Below are 27154 nucleotides of genomic sequence, written 5' to 3'. Positions count from 1 at the left end.
TAGCATACCTAAGCGTGTATCTTTCATTTCCAATCGTTAAATTGGAGATCTTTATGCAAGTTTACATTTTTATGAACGTAACGAAATAATTGCAACCAAAATAAAAACTTGCTTCGCCAACTGAATATCACGACACTTATATTCTTTTCACCTTTAAATTTTGTACAAATGAACAGTTAACGCATAATTCGGATGACTTGGAGCGTGATATTCCGTGGAAAGAAATATTCGTTCTCTCGTTCGTTCTCCTCGAACTTTGTCAAGATCAGCAGTATTTTATTACCGAAGAAGAGACTCGGTAATTTTCAACCGGATTGAGATTTATAGCCATAGTTGTAAGTTTGTATTTAAATTCGGATAAATTCAAATAACTTCGGCGAGTTAACCTACTTTCATTTCGTTTTCGTATCAATTACGAATTAATATCTGCTACAAAATGCAAAGCAGGAAGATATATATTCCCGTGCAAAAAATACTACGAGGAGTGTCGAAGATATTTGGAAAAATAAATTTTACTTGCCACAAAAACCATTTAAATTGTTAAATTTACCATTACATCGACAATTCTCAAATCGTTAGATACAATGAAAATATATGTACAGATATATTTATCCTCCTCATATTAGCGCAACCTGTATATCTTTTATAAACGATATCTATGGCAGTATCGCGGGGAAAACATTGAAAATTAGCGAATATCGTTAATTTCACGACATTACATTGAAAATGATTACCGATAAACTCCATCGAACCGCACGCGACGCGCGCAATCGAATATTTCCGGCTAGCATCGTGAACCTTTATAAATGAATGGAATCCGGGAAATAAATTCTTGCCGACCGATCGGACCCGATTCCACGAGCACGATATACCGCGCGAACCGAGGCGGGACTGATTCCAACGTAAACGAACTGCGTTTGAAATACCTGGCGCCGAACGTTGGCCAACCTGAATCTATTAGAATTAATTAATAAGTTATTTAAGCGGCAATAAGGCCGGATCTACCGAACCAATTAACTACTGTTCCAGGCAATTAGCAGGCTGGTTATATTCCATCGCTATTACAACGTTCACAACGAAATTGAATTTTTCCGGATCGCGAAACGCTCTGCTGATACTCGATCGTTGTTCGATTCTGTTTTTCCATTTTCGTCCTTGGTACAGCGAAATTTAGCGTCTTTAACGAGTTATATTTGATATCGTCCTCTGCTAACTATAGAACTACACGCAGTAATGTTTGCAGTCACTTTTTGCTGTCCACTTTAATTAATACGTCTTATTTAATGTTCTTTTTTAGTTTTCTGGATACGATGAAATAGGTTACAGGTCTCTGTGTTTCGTATGTTGTAAGCAAACTTATAATAATAATAATTTATTTGATTTTGATCTCGCGAAATTCTGATCAATTCCAATCCTCATTTTTAATCACACACTTCCTTATCCGATCTTCTCATTCATCCTGTCACACGTAATATTGACAAAAGGGATAGACTCCAGGAAGCAATAATGAAATATCATTTTTGTAATTTTCAATTCTTATTCCTGAAAATTCCCCTTTGCTGGTCCTGATACTCCTCACACGGCGCTGGCCATTTTTAAACTATGCCGCTTTAAAAATACACGCGCCAATTCTATATCCCGTCCCTAGAATAAAAGAATTTCGAATGATAGAACTTGGCCCTCGTAAACCGACGAATCTTGTCAAAACATTTTACCAACAGCGATTTCGAAGCACATAGAACGATTCATACAAGACGCTATAAGATCCACGTAATGTTCCAAACATCTTTCGAAGTTGCTGGAGGGTACAGTCTGGAAAACTATCGCGATTTTCCAAAGTCCGGTGAAAAGCAATCGCGACTCTTAAACGAAGATCCTCGACGGTAGGCTTATCGTGGATCTCGGCAAGTATCTCGAGGGTTATCGCGGCTCCTTCGTGAATCCCCAACAACTTATCACCAGCCTTCGACAACTCTGAATCGCCATCTTTTTCGAGCACCTTCGAGCGTTCCTCGCCTCTTTTGCCTTTTCGCTATTACGCCTTGTTAACGCATCGAGAACTAGCGCTTCAAGCCGATTGTCACGTTCCACGGTGAAAATAAATGTCTTCGATAAATCCTCGACGAAGGAGCCGTAAATCGATGTATCGCATGTGAACGATGGACGTATCTTAAAATTAAATATTAGAATAAAATCTTAAAACGAATCTTAAAGATAAAGTTATGAAAAAGGTTTCCTTTTTAGTTCCCCGCTCTTTTTCAATTTTTCAATTTCTCAATTTTTCGTTTTTCTGAATTCATATAGTATTTATAGTATATTAGTAAAAATATACATTGTCGGTTATAGGAAAGAAATTTAATTCAATTACAGAGATTCGACGAGATTATCATAATATATAGATATATTAAGAGATATAGATATATTAAGCCTATTATACGCGATACTTCTGATAATAAACTTGGATATACTCCAACATGGTGTTGAATGTTTTCCTCTTGACCGCTTAATTAGAGCGTCAAAAAACTGGTTCGATGTTAAGTGATTTGCCGAGAAGTAAGAAATTGGACAGTTTGATAAATGTCCGATGGCCGTGTTCGATAATGATTCTTAATTTTAAGTTCGAACCTATTTCCTATTCTATGACTGATCTTGATAAATATTAAATAATTTCAATGTAATGGTAATTTATTATCGCATTTCTAAAAACTGACTTTCGATGATAAATGGACATAACAGATTTATCACGCTCACGTTATTTACGAAACCGGTATTCCGCTTCGTATCTTCAGCTCAACTTTAATCGAATGGATTCTTTCTGCTTATAAAATCAAATAGCGGTACGAATACTGCTATTAAAAGACAACTATGTAACGAGATATAAAATTATACTTCGAAGTATATTATCAATTAAACGATCTTTTTCCAACAACGATTATCAAAAGATACTTTTAATTGAGAGAACTGAAAACCGCATTAATCTCTCCTATTATCGTAGCAAATGCAGGTCGAAAGTCCTTTCGGATTATTACATGGTACAAAGGACTGTTGGGTGGAACCGTGGAACAACAGTCGCGGTATGAGACAGCGGGTTACTTAGTTTCAACTCTCTGAATATCTCGCTATCGTGCCTCTGCCATGTACATTGGCTCTCTCTCCATTGGATATCAACGTATTTACACGGATAGACGCGTATACTTTCGGCCGACAGTCGCAGTGACATCTAATTTGCCTATGAAACTTACCTTTTCAACTAAAATTATGCTCTCATTTCTGACAACCGTCTATAAGCGCCAGCTTCTCGTTCCGGAAGTGCTCTATCGGAAGTGTTCTAGCAGAAGTATATCTCTTCTCGTCGTCGCGGAATGAAATATTAAAATGCAACGCAGCAGAAACTAGACCGAGAAAATAGATTCGGTGTGCTACTTTGCGTTTTGAGGAGAAACGAGAAGCAAATGAAGTGTTCTCTCGTATCGTAGATTCGTTTTGTTTTTCGACAAGATTCGTTACAACTTTTTTGCCGTGCCAATATTGGTACAGCAGTTATTTATTATAGACTACAGCTGTACAGATTCCCATATGTTGTGCGTCTGAATGATAAAACTAGATACAGTGACATATGAAACCCTCGGAAGACAAATCGATCAATTTCGGAAATTTGATAAATTCTTCGATTTCATTTTACCCGGGTACATGATTAATATCCAATTTTTTAAAGAACGAATGGTTTATTCGTGTAAGTTCATTTATTTCACGTAGATAACACGCATAAACAATCGTAAATTCCAAGATAAATTCTTAGAAACAATGTTTCTAATATATAATTGATTTTGATTAGTGCGGTTCCTGAATAAAAGATATTTTTTCGTAAATAAGTAATAAAGTTTTGCAAAAAAAGAACCCCAAGGCAAAAGAAAGATTAACCTTACATAGTTAATATCTTTGAGATCGTGAAAAATGTAAGAGACGTAAAAGAATTTTAGCGAAATTGCATGTTGCGTTTAAGCTGGCAATAATAATCGAGTATGGTTCGTACAGCTGATGTGTTAACATTAGGATTGGATAAAATAACGTTCGAGGGAATATAGGTACATATAATGAAATAATTGACTACCTATTAAACATATTTTAATAGGAATGTCCATTTTAAAGTTGCATTTAGTCTTGTTATGATATTTATAAAACTGAAATTAAAAGTTATAACTTTTCTACTATGCGATTAATAACGAAATTTAAGATGTTTCGTGGACTAATAACGAGGCTTGAATTTGACCGAATTCGATAAATTTCGTTAACCTTGTTCCACCCGTGCAGAATCTTTCGGAAAGTTAATACAGAAGTTGAATTCAATTCGCTAAAAGTATAACGACCCAGCTTCCAACTTAACTCGGGCTCATTCAAGCCGCTCTAAGTTATTCTTTTGTACAGCAAAAGCCAGAAAATGATCCTCGTTCGTACTAAACTATCGGGGGAAAATGTTTTTCTTCGAAGGAGAAATTTTAAGATTCGTTGCTTATACTTTGAATTCAGCGCGCTATCTAATCAAAGAATGCTTTCCTCCATAATATTTTTACTGAAAAATTTAAGTCGATTCAAATTTCAACGCGAACTGCCTGCTATAGAATCGATTTTAAATATTAAATATTTATGCCCTCTAAAATAGATACGTATAATAAAGAAAAATCATCTCCCTTGGAGAAAAATTAAATTCGCGATGCATAAAATATTGTTTTAATAATCTATTGTCTTAAAAATTTTGTCTTATAATATCGAGTGAAATTTATAACGTAGGTTAAGTACAAGATATAACGAAGACAAACTATTATACGTGTATCAAAGTTTAATTTTAATTCCGAGTGTAATTCCAATTTACAAAATGATGGATTACCGAGTCCGAATTTACGTAAAATGTTTTAATATTCTGATTCGGACATAATATTAACCGTCTCTATAAATTCATGTGCACGCGAATTTCGATATTAAACATTGTCTACCACGCGACCAATATATTTTAATATCATGTCAAAAATGAAAAATGATTTGGATCAGTTTATGTTCAGCGTCTTAAACTTGAAAGAGAAATATACACGAAGAAAAATGAAACTCGCAGGAAATTAATTAAAGACTTGTAATTAAAATTGAAAGGTAAAAATTTCGATGGGATAAATTCTCACAATCAACTTCTACCTGAAATTGCTATCCCTCCAACAATTAACTATTCAAATCACCGCCACATACCGTGACAAACCAAATACACTTATCAAGGTTTCGCGCGTATCAGCTGCAACCCAAAATCCTATACAAATAAATACTGCTCGCACTCGTTTCACTCTCGACACGCATGATTGAAAAGCGGCCGGGTTTCGGCATACGGACGCGTGCCGCAACGACGATTCCTGCAACAACGTCTAATTTAGTCGTCGGGCCCCGCATTTTCCGCTCTATATAAGGATTCCCGACGACGCCTGCAACGGCACCGTCGCGCTGGATTATTGTGCGGACGAAACGAGTATTACGCTGCAAATGACAATTTGTTAGAATTCTCTCCGGGCTTTCCGTGCCTCTCACCCCCGGACCCGTGTTCCTACACAAGCTGCCTGCTACTTTCGCCACGCTTCGCGCAACCGCCGCCTCTCTCCTTCTGTCCTCTTTCCGTTTTCAATCCCCACCGCCAGCTCTACCACCCTGTACGGGTAGGAGAATTCGCGTTCAGCCAGCACCGCCACTTCGTCCTGGAAATATTTCAGAAACAGCTCTCGGTTCTTGGCGTCGTACGTTTCGCGAAACAGCCGGTATGAACTAGAAGGAGAAAGGAAGAAAGAGAGAGGGACGAAGAATCTCGCGGGGGGATGGCACAACGCACAGGCTGCGACTACTTTCGCAACCACCCTTCGTGTTCTTTTGTCTCGTATTCGCATAGGGAATCGCGGCGTGGGGCTCGCTCTGACCACAGAACCGCAGTAAGAGAAGCAGCCAGTGTGCTTTCGCGACGAGGGATGGCGAAGGAAAGAGAGAAACGGAAAGGAAAAGGGGTTGGGGATAGAAGGTCGGAGGACTCCGGGTAGACGGCGAGGCAGGCCAATATGATAAGGACGTATTTTAAGGTTCGATGAGCATCGGTTTTCCTCGTCTTCCTTGTACAACCGATATACCGCATTCTTTCGCCGGTACCTCTCAATATCGCCGGGTTCAATTGATCGTAACCCATTTTATATATTGGCGCGGTAAAAATGTCGCGTTTCCTTTTTTACCTGCTACTCCAGCCTCCTACAATTTCTCTCTCTCTTTCTCCCTTTTCTCTTCATCTTTCCCTCGTTTCGTCGTATTTCCTTCCTTTCTCTTCCTACATCTCACCGAATGGTTCTTCTTAGTTTCATTTGATTCTTTTGTCATTCTTTCTTTCTTTCCTTCCTTCTCGTTCCTATTTCCTTGGTTTCGAACACTCGCGTGCTTCTGCACCAGGTTTTTTCTTCCCCACTCTCAACTTTTCTCTGTTCTCTGCTCTTTCGCTTGGATTCTTTCCGGTGTGCACGAGGCCGAGAGCCTCGAAGTCTTTCTCCCTGGGTGGAACGATTGCGCCTGGATCCAATAAACGCACTCCATTGTAACTACCAACCGCGGCTAATTGCGACATGGAGCGAATTCCATGGCTGGACGGAACGGATATCTTTGAGGTAAGACATCATGCTTGAACCTGGTCAAACGCGGAACCGTCCGACCGGATATCCTTCCCGACTTTTGCGGTGGCTCGTTTGACGCTGCTACACGCCCGGCAATCTCTTCTTCCGGCTATTTTCAGCGTCTATTGCTCGGGAGAAACGCTCGAGAGGACGATGAGGGTGAAATAACTTCGAATGAGAAGTCATTTGATATTATTAATTTTCTTTTTCAATGAAATCGTATATATTTGAATGCGTTAATCAGAATGCATTTAATATCGTTGCGCGGCCGTCACACAACTGGTTTGTGCACAATCGTTCACGATACTTAGAAAACCCGTACGTACAATTAATTATCGTTTACATTAATTATTTAATAACACAAGGATAGAACGCGACCGTCCGCTATCAGGCACCGGAAATGTCTGTCGTCCAATATTTTATGGATATCACCGAAAGTCGATCGTTTTCTTTCTATTCCACCGTGGCACCCGTCGGCTCTGGTATTCCACGCCGTGATTATTAAATACTCGAGTTCCATACTGTCACAGACTCGGAACGATATATTACGTATGTTGCTCCAGGGCGACGCCGAAATCATGTACGTATACTTATTATGTTAATTTCGGCACGCCACATTATTATCACGACGCGTTTTCTGTATTACGTCAACGTATCTGTATGATAAACCTATATAAGATGTAAATTTCGTCCGTGATTTTCCACAACAGAATATGAAAATTGGTCGCGATTTTGTGCTTTAAATTAATATTTCAATATTGCAAAGTGATAACACCGATGATAAAATCTCCTGATATGCGAAGGTATATTCGACAGGACGACATTTTATTCGACCCATTGTAGAGAATAATATTGGAACAATAAAAAAGGCCTAAAGAAGATCCATCAGATTTATTCGTACAATAATTTTCCGCATTTAGTAAATAATAATGCAGGCTCATAAGTCGATGATCGAAGAATCTCAAAGAATGGGAAGACCTCTATTCTCAATATACGTTCACAAAAGCACCCTTCCTTTGCTATACTACCCTCGACAACACTATTCATCCATACGAAAGGGAACGAAAAAGAAACGAAAAAGAAAACGGCGGCATGACAGCGCAAAATCGAAAAGATCCCAATCGATGTGCCGCAACGTAAAGGTTTAGGACATCCGTCTCGATGTGGAGAGAGAAGGGTCACCGAAAAAATTTCATTACACCTACGTTTAGGAGCCCGTGAATTCCTGCCAGCCTCCTTTCGCCCATTCATCCACAAAAGAGTCTTATCGATAGCGCTATTCGTTCCGCGCTCGCCTCCGTATACTCGTTAATGCTCAGTCGTTCCAAAAGAGAGAGTTCCCGGATGGCCTAAAAGTTTCGCCGCCTGAATCTCTCTCTCTCTCTCTCTCTCTCTTTCTCTTTCTGCTTTGAATGCGTTCTATTAAAACGAAGGCCAATGAAAGATTCACTTGGTAAACAGGGATGAAAACGAGCCATGGATAAGAGAGCGGAAGAGTGGGCATCCGGCGAGTTTTGTTTCGCAAACAGAAAGAAATACTGGGAGACGATTTCGTCTCTTTGTCGAGTCGTTCGGATATTTGAAATCTGGTAGAGAACAGTGACGAGATGTTGCGATTTTGTGCTAGTGATATCGTGGTGGTTAGAGAGGTTTGGTGTTTGTGGTTATGCAATGTATACAAGCAGGATTTTGAGAGTAAATGTTGGTTGCTGGAATAATGGAGTATTGGTGATGTTAAGATGTAAGGGGATCTAATGGAAGATTTATACGTTTATGACGATATGATGCATCTTTAGCAGGCTGTGCATGTACGTGACATCTCAAGATCTATGCAGCGAACTGACGTTGCAATTTTTGCTAGCGATGCTGAACGGTCAATTAGATTTATATTTAAAAGAGATTAGATGGGGATCGTACTTTTTAAATAAAATCATACATCTTTTAACACGTTAGACAGAATGCAGTTAATATATTAATTTCAATATTGCAAAGTAGCAGAGTGTTTATCTTAAAGTTTATATTCAAAGTTATTTTATATACATTTTCCATTCAATTCTATATCCATTTACCATATATTACACAGTAAAAGTTGGAACGATGTCGAATGAGCAGCACGCTACGGTGTAAGGATGCTGAAGATGCTAAAGAGATCGAATGGACGTCTTAAGGAAAATATGCAATCCTGAAAGCTTAAAGAAATAGAGCAGATCTAACAATTTTTTTTTCGTTTACAAGTATTTAGTAGGGGATCAAGATATTTATAAGAAATTTTAAGCAGCATCTTAATTCTGTGTTCAGGTTTTTTTATTACATAAAATTGCTGGTTGGCGAAGTGGTACAACATTGTTTGACTGCATGGATATGGATGGCAAAATCTTGTTTGCTTACACCTAATGGCAAATGTGACCGAACTATAAAAAGCAAAAGATTTTTTTAAATAATTACTTTAAATCATATTAAAATAAGAAAATGACGGCTTGTTAAAAAGAAAATATTATTTTTCGCTGAAAAAAACGACCTTGAAAAATTGTTTTACTCTTTACATTCCAGTCATATTTGCCGCTGCGTGCAAACAGGATAAGGTTCTACTGCATATGGAGTCGAATAACGTTGTAACATTCCGTCATTTTGTAATCTTATACAATAAAAAAAAATATGAATCCAGAGTTAAGATGTTGCTTTAAGTCCCATATAAAAATCTAGATCCTTTATTAAATACTTGTAGGCGAGGAAAGTGTTAGATTTACCCCTTATATTCGGACTACCAGGGTTGCATATCTCCTTAAAGCGTATGCGACAATGCGACATCATTGAAATTTCGTAATAACGAAACTGTGAGAATCGACAACTTCGAACTAGGAGCAATTTTGAAAGAGCGACGCTGTGCTATTTAACAGATTTATATTTCTAATAACGCAATGCATACAAGCAATATGATACGAGAAATATAAAACGTGGTGCTGAGGCGAGTTGCGCGATGTGTCGTCAAGCATTGTGGAAATTTGCAGTGGTTGCGATTTTACAACACGATTAGATAGTTTTGTATTTCTAAAGACGCGATGCACATAGTAAGTGTACACATGATCTAGCTGTCACACGCTAGATGTTGGAACGCGAAGATGTTAAAGACATTGAATAGATGTACTATATAAGGGCCGTGCGACAATATAATGTCATTGAGATTTCGTTATGCGATGGCATTATGTGATTCGACAGACTTATTCGGTATTTAAAAGTACGGAAATTTGCTCGGCAGAAGTGAAAGATCTTAGAGTATTTTTTCCTCTTCTGAGCGAAGGAAGATATTTGTTATTATTTCTAATGAAGCAGCAATAAACATTCTGTTAAAAATATCGAAGTATATTGAACAGGAATTAAAGGTGCAAAGAAAAGACATTATTTCTTACTATTTTTATGATGCAATGCACGCAATTCCCAAATTTATTCGATAAAGATGAAAAACATCCGATAAGATAAAAGATAAAAGATTGACAAGGATCGTCTTTGTTACTATTTCTAACGATGCGACGACGAACATTGCGTTGAAAATACTGTGATATATTAAACGAAATTAAAATCCTAAGTTATTTCTTTATCTTCGCTTGGAAAAGTTCTTATTTAAAAAAATGTCTTATTTCACGCAAGAAAAGACGAAGATTCTTTTTCTTATTGTTTCTTATAACGCCACTGCAAAAATTAATCTGTCAAATCATACAGCGTCACCGCCACAAAATCACAACATCGCAAGGGTCATCAGTACCAGCTCTAAGAACAGAATACCAGCGTGAAAACGCGGCGCCCTCGCGTTGCCTGGGATTTATCTCTTCTCGACCACGCAGCGAGAGGAATCCAATAAATGCGATCTCTATCGTAGCTGGGAGCTCAAGCTAATTACAAGAGAACAGAGAGTAGACGGGATAGCGTTGGTCGTGGAACAGTCAATCGGATATCATCGACGAGCGACGATCGATGCAATAGAGCCAAGCAGATGGCGGCGAAATACCAATCCACGGATAAATTCTATGAAAAATCGGCGGACATTCTTCGAATACGTATATCTCTTTCTCGATTCTTTGACACGACTCCTTCTGTTGAACGCGTTTTTACGATTCTTTTGTGTATGGTTCGCCTTTGTAGCTGGCCAGATACGAGCAACGTTTAACGACGTTAACGTGGAGCGCGTGGACGTACAACGCGAACCAGTGGACTCTTTTTGGCACGAGATCAGAGTAACGCTCCGTGTATTCCGTTACCTATGTTTCTACAGCATCAGCGCCGGTATAGCGAACTTATAAAATTGGGCACGAGTCAGAAGCAGTCCGGTATTTGGACGTTGGAACAAAGGAATTAAAGTTAAAGCCTTGGCTAGAATGGTACGAACAAATTCTTTATACGTTGGAGACTTCTATCTGCGTTCTTCGTTCTTCCGTTACTTGAAATAATAATTAATTCAGATATTCTTATTATCCTGTCAGGAAAACGATTTCGAGATCGACTTTGTAGTTATTTCGCAATTTTTAATATCGTTCATGTTTGACATTCTATTTAGACGACTGAAGCAGTAAGCGAATATTATACGTACTGTAATTGATGTAGCCTTTCATTCTACGAAACCCTAAGAAAAAATGCTCTGTGCGTCCATAAATAAATCTTTCCTATGAACGAGCTGTAGGACGTTAATCAGGACGTTGGCTCTATGATTTAACTTACATCTTTCCTACGCCACGAATACTTAAAACCCTCCGTGTCTTTCCACGAAGACGCTGGCGATAGTAGTTTCTGGTACTGCGCTTAAAACTCGTTCGCAGTGTTGTTGGGGACGGGGTCCGGCGCGCGATCGTATCGTTCAAAGTCGAAGTGCCGGGACGAAGCAGGGACGAGTCTCTCGTCGATTGAAAAACTTTCGAACTAGACAAGTTTAACGGGGCGCGGGACACATTTTTAGCGAAACGAGGCGGTTCGATCGTGTCTCCGTTTCCCCCGGGCTGTGTTTGTTCCGGATGTTCCCCGGGCAATCGATGCCACTGAAACAATTTCCAGCAAGATTACTCGGTTAATTCGAGGTTGGAGTCAACAGACAGGCAGCGAAGACCGCATGACAGGCTGGGAATTGTTTGAAATAGTGGGAACGCGGCCTCTCTCGCGGGGGCGTCCCTATTTTTGCGTATGCGTCTGCCCTTTCCTTCTCTTTTTTATTTTCCTCTGACCGAGTGCAAATTCGTTTCTGGCCACTGCTCGTTACTGCCGATTGATGTCGACGTTTAATTACGAAAGTACGCGTTGCCGTGAACCGTACGACCCATTCGCTACAAACGGCAAACTGATCGACTCACGCGTCCGCGCTTCTATGATCTCTGTGAAGCGACGCACGCGGTTATGCTAGACGGAAAATCGGTCGCATTTTCACCACGCGACGCGACGTTGCCTGCACTGTCCATTAGGAGCTGGCGCTGCGTGCCTTTTCACGGGGATTTCTTAACTCGTCAGTCAGATTCTTTAATGAAATTCTGTTTCTTAGTTTTTCCTTTCTGACGGCACTGCGAATATTTCTCGATATTTTCTCGTTTTCTTTTCTTCCTGCTAATCACTTTCGTTGTTTTCGTTCGAAAACGGTCGTTTCGGCTTAGATAATTTTCTGATCAAGAAGTTGAAATGAAATTAGTTGAGATGTTGAATGAAAAATGATGATTTCGATATATATCTACTTCTTCTTTTCTTTCTTTTTTTCTTTATGGTTTATAGTCGCACTGACTATTAAGGTCACCAGTGACTTGACACAGTTACGTTTATTTCCTTGTACTGCACATGGAGATTAGAAAATTTTCCTGACTGGTCTTATACGGTACATATAATAAAAAGCCGTACATCACTATATTTTTGAAAAAATTTATATTAAAATCGTTACGACAGATATTTTTATTGAATTCTATTCTACATTATCTGGATGCGAATGATTTTAATCACGGGGAAGTTGTGCTACGGACTTTTGCGCGCAATCTGCGAATTCAACTGCAAATTTGAACGCAACAGAATTTTAATATAGTACGTAACTTGTACTAACTTCTAAGCTTGTCACACACTCACACTGATATTCTGGACGCAAACTATTTTTTCATATAACAAAATCTGCCGTGAATAAATGAATTCTGTCGAATAAATTTGTAATTCTATGTTCAAAGAACTTAGTGGAGGCATAATAAAAAGTTGAATCAAACAAGTAATAACAAACGGCGTGGAACAAATCAAGCTACTTAAAGTTGATGTTAAAAAATTACTGTCGCGTTCGTGTTTGATAGCTATTCCAAAATATCCGAACAAATTTTCGCAAACTTACTTTTATCAAGCCGTTAAATCTCCTTCTAACATAAAGCCGAACTAAAATCCTTCATGCCGAAAACTATTGATCGAAACTTTAATATCTTTCCGATATCGCGCGCTCGTTTCTCTCTCCTCTATTTCTATACACAACGGAACGCCATAAAACGAGTAAGTTAACCGTCTGTAACAGCAAGGAATTAAACTATAAAATCGGAGAAAAATTGTTAACGTCACCGCCGACAGAATTCTAAGCCCGAAAAATTCGCGTTATATCAGCGAATCGTTTAGTGGTTCGTCGTGACGCGTATCATATCACGTTTTACTATTCATACATTGAAATTTTTCGCAGATTTATATTCCGTTCTCATTGGTATTGTAGAAGGATGGCCGGGGAAGACTGCCGGAATATTTCTGAACCGCGTAAAAACTTTCATATCGGTATTGTCACCGTGGACCGATTCCGCCTTTCAGCTTTTGTATTTTGATTCCGGCCAAGAAAGAAATATCCATTCTGTAAACGGGACATAGGACACAGCGAAGAGTCGAACCGCGCCACCGCGATGAAATATGCAACGCGAGAGCGCGAATATTCGTTTCCATCTATCCCCGTCGATAATTGTAATTAAACACGTCCTACATATTTTACACTTTATAGCGCGCGATCACCGTAGCCGAATGAAATCGTTGGCTAAATTAATCATTCACGGGATTGCTAAATTACTCCGTCCAATTAAATTAGACTCGTTTATCAGGTTTTGCGTTATTCAATTTCGTTAACCAACCCACGCTCCGCATGCATTTTTCCGCAAGATCGCGCGCTGCGATAAGCACCTGCTCGGTTAGAACCAAGTGGTATTTTGAAAATGCTAATTTCGTGTGAAGGAGCTTGAAGCTTTATCGTTTATGTCTACATCGGTCACTTTGATCAGGTTGCTTGTTTCTGCATAATATTCTTGGAAATTCACGCGATCAGGTCGAAAGGAAAATGTTGAGCCTTTAGATTTTATTTGTTCTATAAGTAGTCTCTCATATCACGTGTGCATATTAACGAAGTAGCTGATATTAGGACTATCGATCTTTATGCAGCAAATGAATACAATCATATAAAATGATAAATGAAAAAACAAGTGTTTTTACCTCGACAAAAATCAATGTGAATTCTATCGAACCAGTATGTTCTGATTAATTGTAGAAACAGAAAATGTGAAATGTATCATTTCTTTTTTTTTTTTTTTTTTTGCTTGACAGTTGCATTCTTAATCTTCATAAAGATTTTGTGCAGATAATTGAAAAATAACCAGCTCTAATTGTTCGACCACCTCGGCTATTGTTCGCGTCCTTCAATCTTTGCGATCTTACATAAAAACGAGAACACGATTCAACTTTTATTATTGATGTAGGCGCTAATTGGGACGTACGTCCATTACGTTATAAGAAGACATTCAATATCTCGATTTGTAAAAAATATTCAGCTACCTCACACTCTTTTATTCGATAAATAAAGAGTTCGTTAAACATACATACACGGTCGTGTGAGCCAGTAATAGAATTTTTTCAAACGAGTAAATTTATATCTACATTCATAAACCAAAAGAATGAATTTTGCTTCACGTATATGAACTCGTACGGCTCAAAAAGCTAATTACGTACAATTTTTGTGGAATTTTCATTTAGTTCGTAGTCATAAGGAAGCATATAATTTCGTGAGGAAAAATTAATATCGTTAATTATAGAAGCAAATGTCCGTGCAAACGAAATAACCGCATGGTCAAACACAGTACGTGGATCACATTCCGGCAGGCCACGGTTCGGCTGCAGCAGGCCTAGTTAATTGTATAAACATGTAGTCGTCAATATAATTTCACCGCGATCGTGCACGATGATTCGTTACCGTTTCAATTAACCTTCCAGCTGGAACAACACGGTGGGTGAAACGCTCTATAAGTTCAAACGCATCAAACGCGACCCGGCGAAGAAAGTCCATCGACACGTTAAATACTTCGATCTTCCCTGCGCACATTTGCACAAAAGCTTCCCGCGGTTTATGTCGGCGTTCTCTATTTACCGTGCAAAACGCGTTCAAATTACCAACGATACCATAATCCGCTCGTACCACCGGAAGCTTGGCCAACCAATCGACCCGACGATTCTCTAACCCATCTACCGACGACGGGTGAGCCATTCACCCTCGCGGACGTTTTACAGTCATACGTCACTTTGATTTCACGCTGGAAGGAAGTGTGCACGCCTTCTGCGCGAAATCGCTGTCCGGCACGAAACTTACCTCGTAAAGTCCATCCCGGTTCCCGAAACTAGGGGAAATTTTTATCGCGTTAATAATCGTAACTCGCGTTTCACGTGCGCCGATATTAATGGACGATTGAACGCGGTTACCACGAGCCGTTACTGCTATAAAACGCAGCTCGCGAACCTCGCGGTTCAGTTACCACTCGTTTCCAGTACAATTCTCCAAAGTCGAATATCAATTCCATATCGTAAAATTTTTCGGCTGGCTGAACCACGGTCTTCTACGGTTTTCCGCGGTCCTCCAACATTGACCACAATCGGATCCAGTCGGACACATAAGTCATTGCCGGCCGACTAGAGTTACCAGTCGGGGGCTGTGAAACTCGACCAAGGAAAGTCGTGCTTGAAAACACGGTTCGTTGATTCTAGCCTCTCAAGGACGGCGAGCAGTCGCGACGAAAGCGGAGTTAGACTTCTGATAGTGAGAAAGTGATAAAGCAAGTAGAGGTTTTGCAGTTGCAGGCTGTGTGTTGGACGTAAATTGGTGTAAAAGGCGTAATTATTATAATCATTGTTTGTTCTATCGGAGAATTTTAAAAAAATTCACTTTTTATAATTGTTAATCGTGGTAATTTGAGCGTTTTAAATTGGAAATTGTCTTATGATGAAAATTTTATATACGTGAAGAGGTGTAATTAAGATTCATGGGAGAATTTTCTATTAAAAGGTTTCCATTAACAAAGTCCTATCTGCGGGAAAAGATGAAACGAAGATTTCACGATTGCAGCATATTTTGTACAAAGTATGCATAAAATATGAATTATCAAAGAATTGTTATACGTGAATAATCATTCTGCAGGAAATTTTGTTGGATTCTTTTATAATATTTCTAGCAGAATATTTTCAGAAATTTCCCCTGGGAAATATTACATACGAATTATATGAACGATTATATAATTTCCTTCTCTTGCCAGTCACTGTCACGTACAATTAAAGCTAACGAAAAAATGTACGCTCTACATCATCATCATATAATTTTACAATTTCAAGGACGCGATTTCTTTCGCGCATTAGGTTATAAAGACGACATTTAAAGAGAAAATTCTAATTCGAGTAAATATGATCATATCCGATAATACGCCCTAAAAATCCTTTGAATAACGCTTTAAACTTTCGCTTAAACCATATAGTAAAAACAGAAAGCACAGAAAACTATCTCAAGGTATATATACAATTTCCTGCTGCATCTGCGAAACCTAACAAACGAAGCGACGAAAAAACGAACAACACCGTTCCACTGTCAAATAAATCAACCTCAAAGAGTCATTGACCGGGAACCCGAGCGCAACGTTTCACACCTTAAACCAAGTTAAACCATTCGGGGCCCTTAACGAACTAAAATTCTCCAAGTTACACGTGCCACGATTAGTCACCCGAAACTAACCAACTTACACGCGAAACACCAAAACATTCGTGCGCCAGTCTATTTATTACAACGAGCAGTTTTTACCTAAGCGAGTAACTTTCGAACAAGTCGAACAAAATGTCTCGTGCAAGTTGAACACAACAACCGATACACGCTGGTTCTGCCAAGCTCGTCGGCCAAACGACTGGAACTTGCATGGAAATAACGATCTTCCGCTTTGTTGCCCAACCATTGCCTTCCGCGTTGAGGCTCGCGAGCGTCCGAATTAATTGGATTAGCCTCGCGCGCACTTTTCTCCGTTCTACACTTTGATCGTCGCTATTTTAGATAGTCGACGACGATAGCGACCCGTCTTCAGGACGCAGTCACGGTTTCCATCGAGAAAAAGAGACGGAGAATATGATATCGGTGTCTTTCTACAAAGAGCTTGGAGCTGTTTCCTCGCCGGTGGATTAAAGTTCCGTTTCTTTCCTTGTTGCTTTCTTTCTTCGACCCCTCTTTTTCTTTCTTTCGACGTAATTAAAAGATTACGATCAGGAAGCTCTCGTCCTGGTCGTCGGAGATCGCGGCTCGATACGGCTCGCGTTCAAGTAATTTGCAAGTTGGTCGACTCTGGTTGGTCTGCGATGATGCCGTGGACGCATCTAACGAGAAAAAACTTTGTTGAAATAAGAACGAATTCCGTCAAACCCAGGTGGCGCACCAACTGCGCGGGAAAGTTAACGTCGTACGACGATCGCGGTGATCGAGAAGCCGACGAAAGAGTTGCCGTTTGTGAGGCAAATCTCATCTCTGTTTTAGGTGTCTTTCGAGATAAATTCTTACGGAGAAGCGACAATTATGGGAAATGAAAGAAAATTTCCAACGTACCAAACGGAAATTTTAATTCTGCAAACCTTGCACCGTACGTGTAGAATTTGAATTCTTTCAATGGGTTTGATTATTAGCGTCTATTTTTATTTGCAGTTATTGTTCGTTTAATTTTTATCATTATTCAGTACTTCTAAAGTGGTTAGCGCTTCTAAAAGTGGTTTTCAGTATCGACACCGGTACGGTACGGTATTTTAAAACTATGTTATAACGTAGGTACAGGTTATCGTAGGCGCGTACGTTCGATTAATAGCTTAACTAATATGGGCTAATTAAACAGAAGTGGATAGGAGATGATGGAAGGAATATACTGATTCTATAAACATATATACAATAACCTTTTTTAATAATGAAAATTTAAAGATTTAAAATGAAAGTTTCGAGTGCTCGTTGAAGTTAGAAGAACGTACGTATCAAAATTTGAATACCAAAATGAAATATAATAGCATAACCTCCGTATCAGCAAAATAAGCACTTTTTCACAAAGAGTTTTACCGGCATGAATTTACCCATTGCGAGACGAGAAATTCAGAAGATTCAGAAAAATATAAATTTGCATAAGCATTCACGCACTATTTACAAAACAAACCACAATTCCTCTCGCTATCCCCTATCAACTCTCTATCATGTACCTCGTCGTAAAACTTCCTACACACCGAAAACTTATGAATTGTTAACCACTCGTCTTACAACATCGACTCAATCTCGTGTAATCACGGTGCAGATGTGTCGAGCATGGAATGTACCAAAGTTAAACTTCAGTTTTAATTCGCGGAGATTAAAGTCGTCCGAACGCAAATGTTCGTCCACGCCACGGCAATTAAACTTCAAGTGGCTAATTCCACCGTAGACACTGGCTAAAAGCATCACCAAGGCAAAAGGAGGTTGACAATAGCTGCGAGCACTCACGCCCTCGTGAAACGCGCGTATTACATGACCAACCCTCGGCGCAACAATCTGTTTCGAGCCAGCAAAAACCACTTTTTCCCCTTCTTCTTTACATACCTGTGCCACATTAAGTCTAGACTTCAGACTCTAGGCCCTAAAGCTATTACGCCAACAGTCCTTTGACCGCGTGAAGATTGTTACTCTTTCTCTGTCGACTCTTGGCCGGTAAACAGCCACTCACTTAGCAAACTAGCACAATAGGCACCGGCTGAACGACTCGAGTCATGTCGAATCACAGAAAACGCTAGGCCCGAAGGTAGACGTCCAATTAGCCGTTTTGCCGGGACGAAAGACGTGCGACCACGGAGATTTCGTCACGAACAGGAAGTCAAGGAGGACGAAGAGGAGGCGAACGACCACGCAATAATTCGTCGATGACGTCGCCACGGTCTCGGACGTCAAGGATCGGGGGGATGCGACTTAAATGTGTGAAAGCAAAGTCGATTCGGCGCGTTATACACGCTCGAGCGGACGATCAAGCGATGCGGAGTGTTTTATTTAATGTTGAGGGCGAAACGGAAGTAATTATAGCTCCTCGAAGCGTAAAGGAAGGTCCTAAGGAAGGAAGAGAGATGGCCGATGTTTATAGCCAGCTGGCCGAGAAACCAACGGAATCCAAGAGTGTACATGGAGAAAGGGTCGCAAAGAGAGAAAGAGAGACACAGGGAGGGAGAGAGGGAGAAAGAGAGAAAGAGAAGGAGAAGGAGAAGGGCAGTTGATACTTGACCGAGCAGGTGGTTAGACAACTTGACTGCGCTACGTAAATTGAAAGCATTTCATTAATTAAAGGTACCGATTAAAATCGTATCTTCTGGATATCACGTTAATGTTAATTAACGTGCTTACTCGATGTCATTTGGTTACCATGCCCGGCGACATATCGATCGACTTGATGGATCGATATTAAACGTAGATCGAGATTAAACGTAGTGTCAGAAAGATGGTTCGAACGATTTGTGATACGAAAAAATGTAGGCGGTAAGGCACAGTAAACCCGTAGTAAAATTATCTCTTTAAGGATTGTGGTAAAAGGTGAATCGAGATTTTTATAAGAGTTCAGTTTTATCGACTTTTATAAGAGGATCGTTTAACCCTTCCATTGACCGAACCATCGTTAAGCTTTGTAAAAAGATTAATTTTCAGCGAATATTAATATCTTTGCTGATATTTTTATACGAGAAACATAACGCGTTAAAGTTTCATAGAATCGTTTAATTAATTAGTAACTTCAATGTTGCTGAATGGGTGAATTTAATTTACTCTGCTTTATGGCGTTTTATATTTAGCATAATTTAGATTAATTTTTAATTTAGATATTTTTAACGTAGTATAAACGCAAAAATTTTTGTGTCACTATTTCGATCTTAGCATATTTGAATTTTAGGACTGTAGTTCAATTATGATGATTAAAATGAAATTTAACTATTAAAATCAGCGTCCCAAAGATAGTAGATAAAAATTCTATGAATATCGAATATTGTAAATATAATTAGGTTGGAGAGAATTAATTAATGCATTCTGTCGTAGAATGCATATTAATACATACACCAGGAAGATTTAAAATTAAATAGATCCACAGGGTATTAATGTTGACACAACGTTTGAATGAAATATTACGCAATAACGCGTGAACACCGAACAACATTACCCTGATATTTTCCATAAAGCTACGAGTTAAGCTACATATTTCACTGAACATGCAGACTGAAACAAATATATAATAGTTAGCATTAAAAGAGCCTTTCTATAAATTCGACAATTTTAGTCAAATAACTTGATTACCTCAAATTTTTATTTTTGTAACTAATCGAAAAGATACGTAAAAAAATATCACTACCTAAAAATTCGACATAAATATAACATTCCAAAAATACCCTGATATAGAATCGCATAAAATTCACTGTTTATTGTAAATTTTTTTATTGTATATCTCGCATCTCGTAAACATTTCGTCGTATATGTGTTGACTTACGAATTTATGACACAATACGTTCATCTGCAATTCCAAAAAATATGGAAAACAGCAGGCAACGTACTCTCACTATAATTACACCATAAACTCATAACATCCCAATATACGAGTACAAATTCTCATTCCACCAGTGAAATAAATACAATAAAAATATCAATAACATCTAAATCTTTGTTAGTTTTTCAGATTAGACTATTTAAAAAGACTTTAATCACTAATATAAAAGAAAAAGGTACACTTTTAAAAGTCGTTTACAATAGATTCTTCGCTTAATACAAATATATCTACCAACACCAACTCAAACATCGTAATAACTAACCTGCGAATTTTTATGCCATTTCATATTTTCGAGAATGCGATTAAAAAAGTAGAACCTCGATAGAAAATTATTTCACTTGTCAAATATTACAGGAAGCACTGTAATTTTCATATTTTGTATATTTTTTCATACACTATACACTCTATGATCTTTTGCACTTTCAAATTTCGCGTAAATGCATGATTAATTCACACCACAGCCTGCATATATAACGCACTCTTATCCCGTCAACGAGATAAACAAGGAATAAACCACCCAAGAAAAAAAAAACAAATCATCGAAAGAAATAAAAAAACAACAAAATGTGCCAAAAAAGAAGAAAAAAAACAAGAGAAAACGGAATGACAAACGCGAGCAAAGAAACGGCTAAACTACGTCCCTCATCCTATTCGACCCTTGGCAACCCTTGTAAAGACAGATGCTCGCGGCAGCGTAGGCGAGGGCGGCCGCTTTAATTTCTTTTTGCTCCACTTTATTTATACGGAACGAAGTATTGTGCGCCGTCGCAGCTAATGCGCAAATTGAATCGTCTAGCGGCAAAAGCCACAGAATACACCGGCCATGTAATTTTGTTGCTCGCGAGCGAAAATGCGGGAAAGGGTGGGGGGTTTTTAACTCGTTTACCCATTGCGGTTCTAACGAGACCGCTCTCGTCGTGGCTCGTCGCGCGGCTCGCTCCGCTCCGCTCGTGATCGCAGTCCCGGCGCGGGGCAGATCCGCGCGATACGGCCGCACGGACGGCCGATTGTTTGCCAAAATGACGTTACAGCCGCGAATCGAGCCTGCCTCGAGGGACACGAAACCGCCTTTGATCCTGCGAATTTCACCCTGGCCGCAAACGCGGCCACGTGGTCGCGTCGATTCCATTCGATTCGCTTTGTAGCCTCCAAGTCGCGTGCAATACTCGCAGATACCCCCAATCAGATTTGTCGCCTGTGTCGCCGTTTGACCAGCCAGCTGCTCGTTATTAACGTAATTGCGGCGCTCGTCATGTATGTCTTCTAGATTAGAATGTATACACGTGACGATCTTGAAACAGTTATTACGTGTCTGCGGATTTCTGCGGATTTCTGCGGATTTCTGCGAATTTTTGTGAAACTTCAAGATACCAAAATGCGCAAAAATAACGTTTGGTAGATGAAACAAATTTCTATCGAACTTTCATTTCTTCGGGTGTGTTCAGAAAAATATAAAAACGCATAAAAGTCTGCAGTGCAGTCGTTTATACAAATTCATACTTTTAACGAATATAATCCAGAAAATGAAACTTTGATAGAGAACTGAATGGCAACCTCGAATAAGAGTCTAAAGCACATTTGGCACGTTTTGGATTAGGGTTAGGATCAGGTTTAAAAAATAGTTTTCAAAATTACACGGTTTTTTGGATTTCAAGCATTTAATGTTTCAGTTTGTTCAACATTACATCGCCTTCTGATTGCGTTCGTTTTCAACCTGTGCGTACTGGAACGATCTATAGGGTTCGTGCAACCACACTCTATTGATAATTCAATTTTGATTAAAATGTATTATCGATCATTATTCGAGGTTTCCGCTTAATTGTTTCGCAGATTTCATGTCAAATCGGACAGAATATGAATGAAATTTCGAAACAGAGAGAAAAGTTTGTCAGCTGATTCATTGATATGTGTTTCTAGCGCAAAATGTTATTGTTCGTAACTTGAAAAATAGTTACTGTCCTCCTTTGGACGATAAACGCACGTGACTAAATCGCTCACATATTAAAATACAATTTTCCTGTTTGCCAGTGACGATTCACGTAAACTTACCCCGGAGGGTTAATTAAATATAAATTCGAATTTGCCTCCAATTCGACGAATCCGCATTTAAATAATCCCTGCAGGGGAGGAAACGTATTTTCTGGTTGCATTGCCCGCGAATGTACTGAAAATGTTAAAAAATCCAGTTAAGCCGATTCTCTTTATTACATAACATGAACACATCGACGAACGTAATATTTTTCACGTTGATATTTAATTCCCTTCGTTCCCTTTTATTGCGTTAGACTCATCAAAATTAGATAATATCATCATAGTACAAAAATAAAAAGTAAATAAAATTCGACATTTAATTCAGCCACTTAACTCGTTGCTATAACTTCGCTGAAGGTTCGTCCTTCGTTGAAAAAATAATTTTTCTCAAAAAAATCCCCTACATTAAATTACCAAACGAACAATTCCTTAAGCTTTCTGGGATGAATGAAATCCGCAAAAAATGGCAGTGTAACGACGCTTATAATAAACAATGAAATAAAACAACTTCGCTACGGCTCAGAGAATGAAACAAAAATCGACTTAACCCGTTGTCGTACTCTCGGTGCAGTTTCATACCAACAATCCTTTTCGATCCACCATCGCATTAAAAATTAAATTACCAAATAAACAATGCTTCAACTTTGTGAGATAAAAGAGATCCGCGAAAATGGTATGGTAACGGAGTTTACGATTCACGAGAGAATACGGAACGAATCGTAAGCGTTAATACACGTTAATACATGGAGTTGCTATGTGCAGTGGTTGATAAATCCGCGATGGTTGAAAGGGGTAAAGAACAGACAAAATAGAAAAGGATATAGCAAGATGAACAGGTCAATATGGATGGTACAAAAGAACGTGATGATGCCGTACAGCCATTTGGTTTGCTAATTAATCCTCCGTGAATATGTTGGCGAACGGAAACAAGAACGATGGAATTTTATATTCCTTTATGCAACGAAGTTCCAGTTGACGTAATTACACACGTTGTACGTGAGACATGCTGGAAGCGAAGGGATACGCGCGAACAGCTTGCATCACACGATAATTAATTAAGTTCATGCAAATGATCAGAGCATAACACCGTGATTTCAAGTTAGTTTTTCGGTTAATTGTTTAGGCGAGATCGCACCGAAACATCAAAGAACGATGCGAGAAAGCCACAGGTTGCCGTGGCTCGCAATTTCTCGCCCCGATTTTTACTTCCCCGCAAGCGAATACTTCGAAACTAATGACGCGAAACTAATGAGCGATTCGGATAGATAATACTGGGTTCGATCGAAAGCTTCCTGAAATGCGAACGTGTAAAAATTGTTAACAAGCGAAGAAGGAAACAGGTCATACGGTACCGGTACTGATATCATCTTTTAACAATGGAGAAGTTGTATGTAAATTACAGTTTTAATACAATACAAATTATGTTTTTTTAAAACTGGCAGTGTTGGTTGTTATTCTATTGTGCGTTACGTTGTACACAGTACATTTAAGTCTGTGGTATATTCATCATTATTTTTGGTGCAGTAATTTGCGATTGACCATTTCCGTAAAATTTGTGTAATTCGATAAAGTCACCCTTATAAGCCGTGAAAAATAGTCATCTAATTTAGATTCTTCTTAGTTTTTAAATTAAAGGGCTTGATGAGACGCTGTTCTCGAATAATGAATGAAACACCTAATAGAATATACGGTGGTTGATCTACAATCGATTCGAAGGGAACATGAAAATTTCGTAATAATACGAATCAACAAATCCTTGAAATCGATCGCTTAAAACACAGACATAAAAGGGAAAAACCTGAGATCGAAGACTCAAGGGCAGTACGTCGAAAGAAAAACAGATTTCTGCTTTACTGCGTCGTTCGCTAACCACCCCAAAAGATATCAGCCCTATTCTCGCGAATCCATGTTCGGGAAGCGTAAGAGGCAAGCACGCGGAAAGCGTTTCGTAACATCACTTTGTAAGAAGCAAGCTGGCAATATTTTTCCACTCACCTATCTCCTGATTCGTGATCCTGCCGCGGCACAGCGTACAAGCACCGAGGACGAGAAGAAATGACAGGAGCGTGTGAACGGAGGCGGCCATCTCATCCAGGAGCATCTCGACGCCTCGATGTCACGTCACGTCACGTCACTCGTAGTCACGTCAACGACACACGTCTCCCCTTTCGCCCTTTTCTCCCTTCTCTATCTCTCTCTTTCTTCTCCCTCGACGATGCACACAAGTTGTCCTTTTCCTTCTGAAACAACGATCTCCCTTTTGCACAACGATGAAGCACGCGGAGTGCCACGGGCTACCCGCGCTACCGATTCGAGCTTTTTTTTCTTTTTCCAAGCGAAGCTTCCTCCTCTAGCCGGCTCCGTGCTTCCGACGCTTCTCCACCTCCCTTTTCGCCGAGCTAACTCGCGCCAGTCTCTACTCCAAACCACTTTCTGCGACTCAAACTCTCATCCGTCGATTGCCACCACCCTCTTCCTTTACTTCGCTCCCTCTGGCTCGCTCTGTCCCGCGTCAGCACGCGCGTCCTCGTCACCACGCGCACGGTTCTTTAGTTGTTTCTGCAGCAACTTCACGTAACCCCCTTCTTCTTTTTTTTTTCAGGAGTTTCGCGTTGCTCACCACCTTCGAACAGAAAAAATCGCCGCGCGTTTAGTTCCAAAGATACAAGAAGATGGACGAGAGACTGCGACGCCTACGACGATCAAATGATTAAACGATTAAACGTCAACGATTAAACGATTATGCTATGTCATTTCTGTCAAGATCTTTAGATGTGTTTTACGTTGTTTCCAATAATTTTATCGGTGTAATCGAATTTTCCATCTTGTAATTCTTTTATTTATTTACAGTAGAACTACGTTCACGGGAATTTCGTTTATCGTAACGGAAGAAAATTTTAGGTAACGATAAATTTTTCCGAACTTTTATCGATTCGATCCACAAAAAATGACTGAAAAGATGTGATAGGTACTATGAGAATAAAATGAAGCGGCTGACAAACAATGTCTTCGTTAGAAAATGCGTGCAAATAGTTTTTGTAGCCACTGTGTAGACACTGTTCCTTACATTATAGTTTCTGTTCGTATACTTTTCATATTAATTTCTTTCGTGCAAGTTTTATGCTTTTTTTAATGACTTTTGCTTTTCTTATTTTCTTCTTTCTGTTCTTTGTAACAGCTTTGACCATCGTTGATGTTTCTCAAGTTTTCATGTAATAATAGAGAATATTGAAACACCAAAGAATAAAGAAAATTAGATTTCAGAGAAGTATCTACTAAATGTAAAAGATCGAAATTATAATTGAAAGTAGAATTCGATTTGGCTCGATTAAAGTCTAATTCGGGTTCATTCGATTTGCCATACTGTAATAGGTATTTCATTGAATATCAATTAATGCAATAGTATTGGATTGCAGCGAAAGTTTCTTTGTCGATTCTGAATTTGATGTTAAACGAGGGCTCGACTTTTAAAAGGGTTCGCGGAAAGTGTAAAAGCATCCGTTCGAAGAATTCAAAAGAAAAAAGAACCTTAAACAGATGCTAATTGATTGGGGTTAGGTAACGTGGGACCGCCAGTGGAAGTTCATTCTTGCTTTGAACGATGTAGCGTAATCTTTTCTTCTTGTTCAATTTTTTCTACCTCTTTCGCTAATTAATTTTTTTCAATTTAACAGCTCTCCTCGTTCCTTTACTTGACACATTTGTAGTTAAAACTGCTTTTGCTGTATTTCAACACGTGCATAATAAGGAACTAATTAATTACCATTCTGTAATGTTTTTCGCTTGGAAATGCGTTACTTGAAGAAAAAAGATGCTGTTAACCGGAGAAGAATGGCGACAAATAATTAAAGAAATGCATCCTGAAAGCCAAACCCTATTTGAAAAAGGGGATACCGTTCTGCCGGAAAAATTTCGCGTTTGCGGGCAATGGAGACGGACACGTTTCACGTAAATTGAAAACTATCAATGCAAGATCGAGTGGGCTTTGTGCGTTAACGATTTTTAACACGCCGATACACGAGGTGGATAGCGAATGAAAGAGCTGAAAATGAAACGCATCATCGAAAAAGCGCGCAAAAGATCAACATCCTAATTAGTAATTTAAATCAAAAAACGAAACGCCGTTGTGACCTATCTGTATTGTTGATCGATCCATCCGAAATTCAACGAGGACTACTTTTCCATCTTTTGCACCAATCGTAATTTTCAGCTCAAAAATCGAATAGTCCAACAACAATTAATATTATCCTTTGATCATCGTCTGAGTATGATGTAAAATTATTTTTCTCAAGAGGAACAACTCCGACGGAATAGGGAATACGATTGAATAAATGGAGCTTCTTAAGATAAGGGAAAAATACTCATAATATTAAAAGATTGTTTGGGCTATTTATATATTTTTCACACTTAAATTTCCCATAAATGTATAAATATCCACAGTCTAATTATCACCCAAATACTTTCTGCATACACGCTATTCGTAAAAACCGGTCTGTTCACTATTTTTAGTTCTTCATAACGATCATGTAAATACATATTCAGGAAAATCGTTCAAGATTTTTATCAAAACATTTTTTCCACGTTTTTAACTCTATTTCAACGGTAAAT

At 39.0% G+C, this 27154-nt stretch overlaps 1 protein-coding gene across 7 annotated transcripts in view; it reads right to left on the bottom strand.

The window, feature by feature from the left end:
- LOC122567758 (hemicentin-2-like) overlaps positions 1-27154 on the bottom strand; it is a 504101-nt gene that overhangs the window by 420763 nt on the left and 56184 nt on the right. For all 7 annotated transcript variants that reach the window (XM_043726708.1, XM_043726709.1, XM_043726707.1 and 4 more), the window contains exon 2: positions 24542-25169. In XM_043726708.1, the coding sequence (XP_043582643.1) occupies positions 24542-24647 (106 nt within the window). In that variant the 5' untranslated portion in view covers positions 24648-25169. The remainder of the gene's footprint in view (positions 1-24541; positions 25170-27154) is intronic.

This window comes from Bombus pyrosoma, linkage group LG5, assembly GCF_014825855.1.
Source record: "Bombus pyrosoma isolate SC7728 linkage group LG5, ASM1482585v1, whole genome shotgun sequence".
Classification (NCBI taxonomy): Eukaryota; Metazoa; Arthropoda; class Insecta; order Hymenoptera; family Apidae; genus Bombus; species Bombus pyrosoma.
Note: the sequence above shows the minus strand (reverse complement) of the source record. Positions and strands in the feature narration are given on the sequence as shown.